We start from the raw sequence: 11,400 nt of genomic DNA, 5'->3' as shown, positions 1-11,400 counted from the left end.
CTCTCACATGATCTCTTGCATACAGGCACGGAAACTTATTCACAAGGGATGTCAGGCTTTCTTGGCCAGTATTATTTCCGCACCTGATGTGCCCACTCCATCTATATCTGATGTACCAGTGGTCAGAGATTTCCCTAACGTTTTTCCTTATGACATCACAGGCCTTCCACCAGAGAGATGTGGAGTTCGCTATTGATCTTGTGTCAGGCACTGTGCCAATCTCTTAAGGCACCGTACCGACTAGCTCCTGCTGAGATGTTAGAGCTCAAGCAACAGATTCAGGAGCTTCTTGACTAAGAATTCATTCGTCCTAGTTTCTCACCATGGGGCGCACCAGTGCTCTTTGTAAAGAAGAAAGATGGGAGCATGAGGCTATGTATCGATTATTGAGAACTAAACAAGGTAACTATCAAGAATAAATACCCACTTCCAAGGATCGAGGACTTGTTTGATCAGTTGTAGGGAGCTACAGTGTTCTCTAAAATAGACCTTTGATCAGGGTATCATCAACTGAAGGTAAAAGATGCAGATGTTCATAAGACGGCCTTCAGAATCAGATATGTGCATTACGAGTTCTTAGTGATGTCGTTTGGACTGATGAATACTCCAGCAATATTTATGGATTTGATGAATCGAGTTTTTCAGCCCTACCTAGACCAGTTCGTCATATTATTCATTGACGACATTCTCATTTACTCGAAGAGCCATGAGGAGCACAGTCAGCATTTGGGTACAGTTTTGCAGGTCTTGAAGAGTCGTAAACTGTTTGCAAAATTCATTAACTGTGAATTTTGGTTGGAGAAGGTAGCGTTTTTGGGTCATGTAATATCTAGCAGTGGCATCGAGGTGGATCCAGCGAAGGTAGCAGCCGTTAAGGAATGGGTTGAGCCGAAGAATGCATCAGAGATCCGCAGTTTCCTAGGCTTAGCAGGCTACTACAGGATTCAGGGATTTTCTTCGATTGCAGTTCTACTCACTTCATTTACTAAGAAGAATGCTAAATTCGTATGGAGTGATGAATGTCAGAAGAGCTTCGATACTTTGAAGAAATCTCTTATTTCAGCAACAGTGTTAGCCATGCCAGCCAGGCAAGGCAATTTTGTACTTTACACCGATGCATCTAAGCTTGGGTTAGGAGTAGTTTTGATACAGCACGGTCGGGTCATAGCTTATGCCTCCAGACAATGAAGGTGCATGAGAAGAACTACCCGACTCATGATCTTGAGTTAGATGTTGTTATCTTTGCGTTAAAGATTTGGAGACACTGCTTGTACGGAGAGAAATGCCAGATTTTTACTGATCACAAGAGTCTCAAGTATTTCTTCACGCAGAAAGAACTGAATATGAGACATAGACGGTGGTTAGAGTTAGTGAAAGACTACGTTTGCGAGATTAGCTACCATCCGGGGAAAGCTAGTGTTGTGGCAGATGCTTTGGGTAGAAAAGTTGCAGTCGTAGCACAGCTGTCAATACAGAGATTCAGAGATTTGGGTTAGAGCTTTATCCTAAGGGCAGAGCTCCTAAGCTGTCTAACCTGACAATCCAGTATTCTTTCCTAGATCGAATCCGTAGAGGTCAGACTTCGGATGAGTAGTTACAGAAATGGAGACTGAAGGATTAGGCCAAGGACAATGTACTCTACACGGTTTGGTATTGTAAAATACAGAGGAAGGATGTGGGTGCCTAGTGTTGATTCGATCAGAGAGGATATTATGACAGAAGCACATGCATCTCCGTATTCCATTCATCCAGGAGGTACCAAGATGTACAAGGATTTGCAGATTCTGTATTAGTGGCCAGGTATGAAAGAGACATCCATCGATTTGTGTCTGAATGTCTCACTTGTCAGCAGGTTAAGGCAGAGCATCAGAGGCCAGCAGGGATGCTTAAGCCACTCCTTATCCCCGAGTGGAAGTGGGAGATTATCACCATGGACTTCGTTGTTGGTTTGCCGAGGTCAGTCAGAGGATCCAATGCCATTTGGATTATAGTGGATCGACTTACTAAGTCGACACACTTCTTGCCAGTGAAGACGACTTTCTCCATGACGCAGTATGCGGAGCTCTATATCAGGGAGATAGTTCAATTGCACGGAATCCAATTTCTATAGTGTCCAATAGGGACCCGAGGTTCACATCGTCCTTTTGGAAGAGTTTGCATGCATCCATGGGGATAAAGTTGCTATTCAGTACAGCTTTCCACCCTCAGACAGATGGCCAGTCTGAGCATGTGATTCAGATTTTGGAAGACTTGTTGCGAGCCTGTGTCATCGATTTCCATGGGAATTGGGAATCGAAGGTACCTCTAGTGGATTTTACATACAACAACAGTTTTCAGGCATATATAGGTATTGCTCCCTATGAAGCACTGTATGGGAGGAAGTACAGAATACCGATTCATTGAGATGAAGTCGATGCGAGAGCAGAACTTGGTCCAGAGATTGTTCAGCAGACTGCAGATGTGATGGTTAAAATCTGTGACAGGATGAAGACCGCCCAGAGTCGCCAAAAGAGTTATGCTGACAAGAGAATAAGGGATCTTGAGTTTGCCGTAAATGATCATGTTTTCATAAAAATAGCACATATGAAGGGTGTTGTGAGATTTGGGAAAAGAGGCAAGCTGAGTCCGAGGTTTATTGGGCCGTTCGAGATTCTTGACAGAGTTGGCACACTCGCTTATCGTGTTGCCCTCCCACCGAATCTGGTCAAGGTACACAATGTGTTCCATGTCTCGATGCTGAGAAAGTACCTAGCAAATCCCTCGCACATTTTGAGTTATGAGCCGTTGCAGCTTGCTCTAGATCTGTCATATGAGGAAAGACTAGTCCAAATCCTAGACAGAGAGGAGCGTAGACTTCGGAACAAAGTAACTAAGCTAGTCAAAGTCCGGTGGCTGAATCAATCAGTGGAGGAGGCCATTTGGGAGACAGAAGCAGATATGAGGAGCCACTACATGGAGTTGTTTGGTAAAATTTAATTTTGAGAGCAAAATTTATGGGGGAGGAATTGCAGAGCCCAACTTCAGTACGCGTAAAACCCATGTATTTATTTAAATTGTTAAATTATTTAATTAAGTTTAAAATGATTTTTAGTGATGCATGATTTATTTAAATGTATTTTTTTAAATTATTTATGTTTATGTGATGAACGTTAAATGTTTACTTGAGTTTCATGTTTCAGGGGATTATTCGATGCGGGATTGAGGAAAAGAGACCGGCGATGATTTTTGGCAATTTTAAAATATGGTATTTTATTTTTAGTTAGGTTTGGTGCATTTTAAAGAATTTATTAAGTTTTAAGCATTTTAAATCCTAAATTATTTATTTAGTGATTTTAGGATTTTAAAATTTTTAAAGTTTAGCAGAAGTATATTTCATTTTAATTTAAGAGATTTTATTAAGTTAAAAGTGGGTTAGCATATATAATTATTTTCTAATTATTAATCAAGCACATTATTTCCCTAATTTACACCTAAACTCACGCACACACCCACTAACACACACACACATTCACGCCTACACACACACAACTCCTTACACTCCCATTTCAAACTTTTATTGGAGAAACCTAGGGTTTTAAGAACTTCAGCAGCCGCCCCTCCCCTCTCCGATTTTCACAGCGATTTCGTTGGCTTTTCTTCAAGAAAATCGCACCACGTTCGTCCTGGATCGTCTCTCGCATCCTTCCCGTTTTTGTGTCGTCGTTTCGGTAACGTTAATTATCAAAAGGCATGTATATTCTATTGTTCCTGCGTCGATCTCTTCTAATATGTGTTGTGATGTTTATTATGTGTAAAAAAATCTATGTTTGATGTACAAAGTTTGAGCATAAATTTGTTGAATTAATTTTGAAATAATGTTAAGATCTAAAACTTGAATTCTACTGTCATTTAATGTGCTGCGAATTTTCGGTCGCTTATCTTGAAAAACTTTTAACATATAAAACGTAAAACTTTTTGATACCTTCGATTTGACAGTAAATGCATAAATATTGGACAAGAAACGAGTGAGGTATGATTGTTTTTGCGGGACTGCTTAAACTGTGATTTTATGAAAATGTGTTCTTGACATGTTCTTGAGTTTCTTGTGTTGCACGCTTCGTTGGAAACCACCGAGTGTTCTTTGCTGTGTTTAGGAGTGTCCAATGGGGTGATCATGTGAATTTTTGGGTGTTGTCTCGGGTTGGTGAGGTTGTGCATGCATTAGAAGTCATAGGGAACTCTTGTGCAGAATTTTGGGTTGAGTTGCGCAAAACAAGCCCGCAGCGCCGCACTGCGGGCGCCGCAGCGCTGCCAGTGCATACCAGGAGGCGCCTCTGCAGCGCCGCAGTGCTGCAGAGCACCGCCTAGGTACCAGTCTGGCCCTGCAGCACTGCTTCAGACGAATTTTAGGCTTCGAATTTAGGTGCTCCTGCTTCTTTTGGGTACTATTAAGTCGTTATGTCCTAGTATACTAAAATTTAATTTAGATGTTATGAAGTGTTGTTGGGGAACGTTGAACTATGTTTTAAGCAAGGTCTGCACCTTCTATTGTTTGGGGAAATTCATACTTCTTGATAAGATTTGTTTCGGAGTCGAGTCGGGGGTTAACATGTTATTTATCACGGTCAAGTCCCGAGCATTTCCAGAAGGTCATAAGTTAGTAAGTCAATGGGTGATGCATTCGATAGGCATGATTAAATTGTGAAAGTTAAGGTTCATGTTAGCGCGTTAGCATGTGCAGCAAGGACTCGAGCGAGATCCAACGAATCCCTCAATGCCATGTAAGTATATTTGACGTGCAAAAAGAAAATATTTTGAAGTTTTTGATGTATGATTAATGTCTTGTGACCAAATTATGGTTGAGTTTGGAACTCGGTGAACGTGGCCGAGAACCTCTCCACCCCGGTAAAGCATGACCAGGTTTAGATCTGGATTGGAAAATGGTAAAGCATGACCAGAGAACAATCCACCCATTAAAGCATGAACGGAGATCTCATGTGTGTGGTAGTGGACTTTCCCTGCCAGCCCAGTACTGTAGTTTATTCTGATCAGGCACTTTTATGTATGGGTCACTTGCTTTGAAACATATCTCTACGCAAAATGATATTATGTACGCTCAAGTATGTATGATGCAAGTATGTTTAAGAAAAGTCTTATGATGATGGCACGTCTACGTTTATACTACTACGTTCAAGTTTCAAGTATGTTTATGCTATTACGTTCAAGTAAGTATGTAAGCCCTACTTTAAAGATGCATGTGGTTTTATTATGTAGTACTTGCTATCTCTAGTTTATACATATTTAGTCTTTAGACTCACTAGACTTGATCGATGCAGGTGAGGATGACTTTGAGGAGACGAGGGGTGGGGACTAATGAGCCGGCTTGGACTGCGCAGGATGCTAAACCCCAGGACCGCCCATGTTTTAAGATTTTATGCATGACGATTTTTAATACTCTGATTTCATGAAGTAGTTTATGATGTTTAAACGATTATTAGTTTTGGCAAACTTGGTTTTGGTTGTTTTTATTGCAATTGTTTTTAGACGAGCGAGTTATTTTAATGAAAATTTGAAAATTTATTTTGTATTTAAGAAAATTTTTTATTTTCCTCAAATTTCAAGTAGTTCAAAATATGTTACGTTACAGAGTGGTTTTGGGAAACACTCAGCAAGTGGGAGCCGATCGATTTTCACAAATACATAAGACATAATTTTAAATCATCTTTTAACATACTTTCAAAACTTATTACGTTGACTTATCATAACAGAACCGAATCAAATTCGAAATATGAGACAAAGATTATCAAACACTGTTATTCATCTCATTTTCCATGGTCAAATTGTCCCCAATATATTAATCCTCTAAGGGGCTAGGGCAGAACACAGTTTTATACCCACTGATGGGGGCCAGAACACAGTTTTATACCCACTGTAATGCCCAATTACTCGTACAAATGATAATAATGCGTTTACGTCATTTAATATGTAGTTATTTAGCTCATTATATTTTACATGTTGATTGAGGTATCGATATTGAGATTGAATATGATTTCTAGATTGTCCATGGTGTATTGAGAATGAATATGTGTCTAAATAGTGATAGTAAGATGCGTAGGTAGAAGTAGTGTAATGAAATTGGTAGGAAATGAAATGAAAATATGTCAGTTTTTACGGGATTTAGCATAATGATTAGAATATGTATCCAAATTATGTGAGGCCATAACCATTAGAAAGCTAAGATGTAATGCTACAACTTTCATGTTTTGGGTTTTGTCAAAATCATTGTGGAAGACAAATCGAAAGAGCTCCGAATTGTGTCATGTATATCGTCGTTCTTTCACTGACACATGTTGGGAGAATAAGCATAACATTTTATTCAGACCTTCAAATGACATGAAACCAGTTGGAGATTCAAGCCAAGACATAGGGCTACAACTTCTATGTTTACCACTTTTTCAGATTATGAAAGGAAGAAATGTTTGTGGAGCAATTTCTGATGAAATATTGTGCAGGGCTGAAAGTTGCTCGCCCGGGCCGAAGAGAATGTCCGCCCGGGTGGACCTGCATAAAACTTTTAAAGTTTAGGGCCAAGAGTTCCTCGCCCGGACGGTAAAATACATCCGCCCGGGCGCTGCCACATATATAAAAAGATAAGTTTCAACTTTCTAAGAAAATCCAACCATTTCTACACCTCTTTACCATCAAAACACGAAGGAAACAAGAAATCTTCCTCCCAAAAGCTCCTTTCTTCATTCTTTTCATCATTTTGAAGTTGGAATTAAGTCCTCCATCACAAGAACTTCCTAAGGTGTAAGTTTTCTTCAATTTTAGTTGTTCTACATATAGAGGACAATAAAGGAATGATTTTCACCTAGTATATACATAGTAATTGGTTTATTGATGTATTTGACAGTATAGGAGTGAGAAATATCGTCTCAAACCAGTATTCGTACGCTTGGACAGTAAGTTGGCATGTTCTTGAAGTAATACATGAGTAATATTATGAATTCCAAATGCTTCCCATTGATTATTGTTATATGTACATTGTTATTATGTTTATTGATAAAAACATAGCACTATATTCCATTGTTATGTATTAAATATGAAATAAACTCATGAATATTGAAGATGGGTGCTATGACATGAAAATGAACATGAACATGAAAAGAAAAGGACTGATTTTTACATGATATAGAGCTTGTTGACATCATGGGTGATTTTAAGTCCACCAAACCTATTGGCCAATATATGTTAATGGGGCATGGGGTTGCCAAAGGTACTCCCTGACGTCCAACACAGTAGTGGATATATAATAAAGCAAGCACGGTAGTACAGGTCAACTAATGAGGCTCAAGTACAAAAATGAACATGAATATATGCCATAGTATGACATGGTTTAAAGATTCAATGTTGATCACGACTTGATATGTATGTTCTTTCTACGCATATTACGTATAAGTGCCAACTTATTGAGTTTTATAAACTCACGTAGCTCATGTAATACAGGATCAGGTAATGAAGATATATAGGATGCCGGTTCGCCAATGGATGCTTGTGACGTGCCTCACCTCGACAAAAACCGGGATGTTTTATTTTATAGCTTCGAATATGTATTATAATGAATTTAATATCCGGGTTTGAAACAACTTTTTTAAGGTGTATATCTATGTGTATAATGATATAGAATATGTTTGTATATAAGGATAAGATTATTTGTACACATTGTTATTGTTGCTTGAGTGTTGGTGTATTACATATTGTTATTGTTGCTTGAGTGTTGGTGTATTCAAAATATAGGGACATAATGCTAAAAATTTTATAGAACTTCATATTGATGCATCTTGTTTAAATTGCTTCATAATATAGATATATCATTCAAATCCTATTTTGATTATGGTAATCATGTCAAGTATAGAGTAAGGGTGTGACATTTTAGTTGGTATCAGAGCCCACGGTTCTTCGAGAGGGAAGACACTGCACTTCATCCATACATGGGGAACTCGGCAAGTAAGTATCTTTGTATTCCATAGTTTATGCTAAGTTATGTGCTTTTACATATCCTACATGTAGGTTAGGATAAAAGACGATGCCACCTAAACGAATTAGTATCTTTGTATTCCATAGTTTATGCTAAGTTATGTGCTTTTACATATCCTACATGTAGGTTAGGATAAAAGACGATGCCACCTAAACGTAAAGTATACGAAGGAGAGTCATCTAAGGACAAGGCCCCAACAGTCGAAGGTGAGGGCAGTGCGCCACGACCTGTAGATGATTTTGCTCAGCTGCTCCAACAACAAGCGAAAGTCCATGGAGGAAGATACAAAAATTACTTGAGATGCAACAGACTACTCATGAGCAGGCACACGCACAAGCCATGCTACCCAGACAAAGACCTGTTCAAACATATGTTTATGATCGATTTCGACGTCTGAATCCTCCGAAATTCATGGGAAGCACCGATCCAGCAGTAGCAAAAGAATGGATTGAGTCGTTGGAGTCCATCTTCTCCTACCTTCATATGGAAGATGCTGACAAAGTAACTTGTGCAATCTTTTTATTAACAAAACATGCAAGAATATGGTGGGAGAGTGCAAGGGTGGCATTACCTGCGATACCATTGACATGGTATACATTTAAATCCACGTTTTACAACAAATATTTCAGTAAAGATGTACGAGCCAAGAAAGGCAGTGATTTCCTTAATCTGAAGCAAAGAACCATGTCAATGGCGGAATACATACAACACTTCGAGGCTGGAATCCAATATGTACCATATATTGAACATGATGACACAAGTAAGGACGAACACTTCATGCGGGTAGTTCGCTCTGAAATTAAAAGAGATGTACGGATGTCGAAGGTTTTTACATATGGAGAGATAGTAGAAAGAGCACTTATGGCAGAACAGAATGAGCAAGACATGGACAAAAATAGAAACAACGAAGGCAGCAGTACTTTCAAAGGAGCCAAGGAACATGACAAGGCAAAAATACTGATAGTAGGGGTACTCGATTGGAGGAACCTCGTGGCAAGGGTCCCCCTCCATGTAAAGAACAAGACAGACCACCTTGTCCTAATGTCACAAACTTCATGGCGGGGAATGTATGCAAGGTTCCAATGTTTGTTATCGTTGCAAAAAGCCAAGGCATCTTGCCAGGAATTGTCCAGGGAGTTCTGAGAAAGTACAGGGATTCTTTTTCTCCATGACTAAAGAGGAAGTGTATGCGGATACATCGATGATCACTGGTATGTTCTTGATTTCTTGTATTACTGCTATTGTTTTACTAGATTCAGGAGCCACGCTTTCCTTTATTTCGGAATCGTTTGTAGGCAGACTGGGCATTACAGCAAGTACAACAGAGACACAACTCGCCATAGCTTTACCTTCTTTGCAAGAATTACAGACAGATCAGATTGTGCGAGGGTGTGCAATATATGTTCAAGGCCATCGGATGTATGCTGACTTAATAGTTCTGAGGATGACTGATTTTGATGTGATATTGGGAATGGATTGGCTCTCGAAGTACAGAGTTACTATCGACTGTGGCATAAAGATGATCAAATTTGCACCTGTAGGAGCTGAACCATTCACAGTAGCAAGTGAAGGTATATCCTTACCTCTTCGGATAATCTCTTGTATGAAGGCTTGTAAATTACTACAGAAGGGGTGTCAAGGATACTTAGCATCTATTTTAATTATTGACCCACATGTTCGTGAATTAAAAGATACAGATGTTGTTTGTGAATTCCCAGAAGTATTTCCTAGTGATGTAACAGGCTTACCCCAGGTAGGGAGATCGAATTTGTGATTGATACTGTGACAGGAACTCATCCGATCTCAAAAGCTCCTTATCGATTAGCTCCTACAGAAATGAAAGAATTAAAAGAACAGTTACAGGAGTTACTTGATAAATGGTTTATTAGACCGAGTTTTTCACCGTGGGGTGCACCTGTTTTATTTGTGAAAAATAAAGACGGTACCCTTCGTCTATGTATTGATTATAGGGAGTTGAACAAAGTGATAATAAAAAACAAATATCCACTCCCCAAAATTGATGATTTTTTTGATCAATTACAAGGAGCTGCTATCTTTTCGAAGATTGATTTACGATCAGGCTATCATCAATTAAAATTAAAGTCAGATGATATCTCAAAGACTGTCTTCCGAACCAGGTATGGGCATTATGAATTTCTTGTAATGCCATTTGGACTAACGAATGCGCCAGCTGCTTTATTGGATTTAATGAACAGAATTTTCAAGCCATTTCTAAACAAGTTCGTGATTGTGTTTATAGATGATATTCTTATCCACTCACGAACTATAGAGGAGCATCGAGAACATCTGAAATTAGTTCTGCAGACTTTGAAAGATAAACATTTGTATGCCAAATAGAAGAAATGCGAATTTTGGCTTGAACAAGTAGCATTCTTGGGCCATATCATCTCAAAAGAAGGCATATCGGTGGATTCAAGGAAGATTGAAGTTGTTAATAACTGGCTACGACCAACTACTGTTACTGAGGTACGTAGTTTTCTTGGATTAGCTGGTTATTATCGTCGGTTTATAGCAAGATTTTCTAAGATAGCATTGCCTTTGACTGCTTTAACACGAAAGAATGTAAGATTTGTATGGAACGAAGCATGTGAGCATAGTTTCCAAGAGTTAAAAATAAAATTGACGTCAGCACCGGTCCTTGCTATCCCAGAAGGACCAGGAGATTTTGTGGTATACAGTGATGCTTCGAAACAAGGTTTAGGAGCTGTGTTAATGCAGCACGGGAAGGTCATTGCTTATGCATCAAGACAATTGAAGGAATATGAAAAGAATTATCCCACACATGATTTAGAACTGGCAGCAATGGTATTTGCGTTAAAAAAAATGGCGCAATTATCTGTATGGTGAACGGTGTGAAATATACACGGACCACATGAGTTTGAAATATTTATTCACGCAAAAAAAAACTGAATATACAACAACAACGTTGGTTGGAATTGGTGAAAGATTATGATTGTTTTATTAATTATCATCCAGGTAAAGCCAATGTTGTTGAAGACGCGTTAAGTCAAAAGTCCAGTTCTATTGCTGCAATGCAATTACAAGAACAAATTTTATGGGATTTACAGAACTTGAAAATTGATGTTATACCAAAAGAAGCTACAATCCAGTTATCATCTCTCATGGTTTGACCCACACTTGCAGACAGGATCAAGGCCGAACAAAATGCAGATAATCAATTACAACAACTGAGACAGAGAGATGAAGAAAAAGGAAATTTAAACTTTGAATTGAATAGGGAAGAAATATGGACACATCAAGGGAGACTGTGTGTGCCAAAATAAGAAACGATAAGAACTGACATTCTTATTGATGCTCATGCTACACCCTACTCAATCCATCCAGGAGACACGAAAATGTAC

At 38.9% G+C, this 11,400-nt stretch overlaps 1 protein-coding gene across 1 annotated transcript; it reads left to right on the top strand.

Annotated features, from left to right (window-relative positions):
- Positions 1-8,317: 8,317 nt before the first annotated feature.
- On the top strand, positions 8,318-11,169 carry LOC142538698 (uncharacterized). The gene is made up of 6 exons (XM_075643999.1): positions 8,318-9,028; positions 9,123-9,228; positions 9,313-9,588; positions 9,709-9,770; positions 10,376-10,625; positions 11,015-11,169. The coding sequence occupies exons 1-6, from the start codon at positions 8,318-8,320 to the stop codon at positions 11,167-11,169; spliced, it is 1,560 nt and encodes a 519-aa protein (XP_075500114.1).
- Positions 11,170-11,400: the final 231 nt, after the last annotated feature.

Source organism: Primulina tabacum, chromosome 3 (assembly GCF_025594145.1).
Source record: "Primulina tabacum isolate GXHZ01 chromosome 3, ASM2559414v2, whole genome shotgun sequence".
Taxonomy (NCBI): Eukaryota; Viridiplantae; Streptophyta; class Magnoliopsida; order Lamiales; family Gesneriaceae; genus Primulina; species Primulina tabacum.
This window is presented reverse-complemented; position numbering and strand designations above follow the sequence as displayed.

Coding starts and splice junctions, on each gene's coding strand:
- LOC142538698 (XM_075643999.1), top strand. CDS start 8,318: ATGCAACAGACTACTCATGAGCAGGCACACGCACAAGCCATGCTACCC. Junction 9,029..9,122: donor TGGCAAGGGTCCCCCTCCAT/GTAAAGAACAAG, acceptor CGTTGCAAAAAG/CCAAGGCATCTTGCCAGGAA. Junction 9,229..9,312: donor GGATACATCGATGATCACTG/GTATGTTCTTGA, acceptor AATCGTTTGTAG/GCAGACTGGGCATTACAGCA.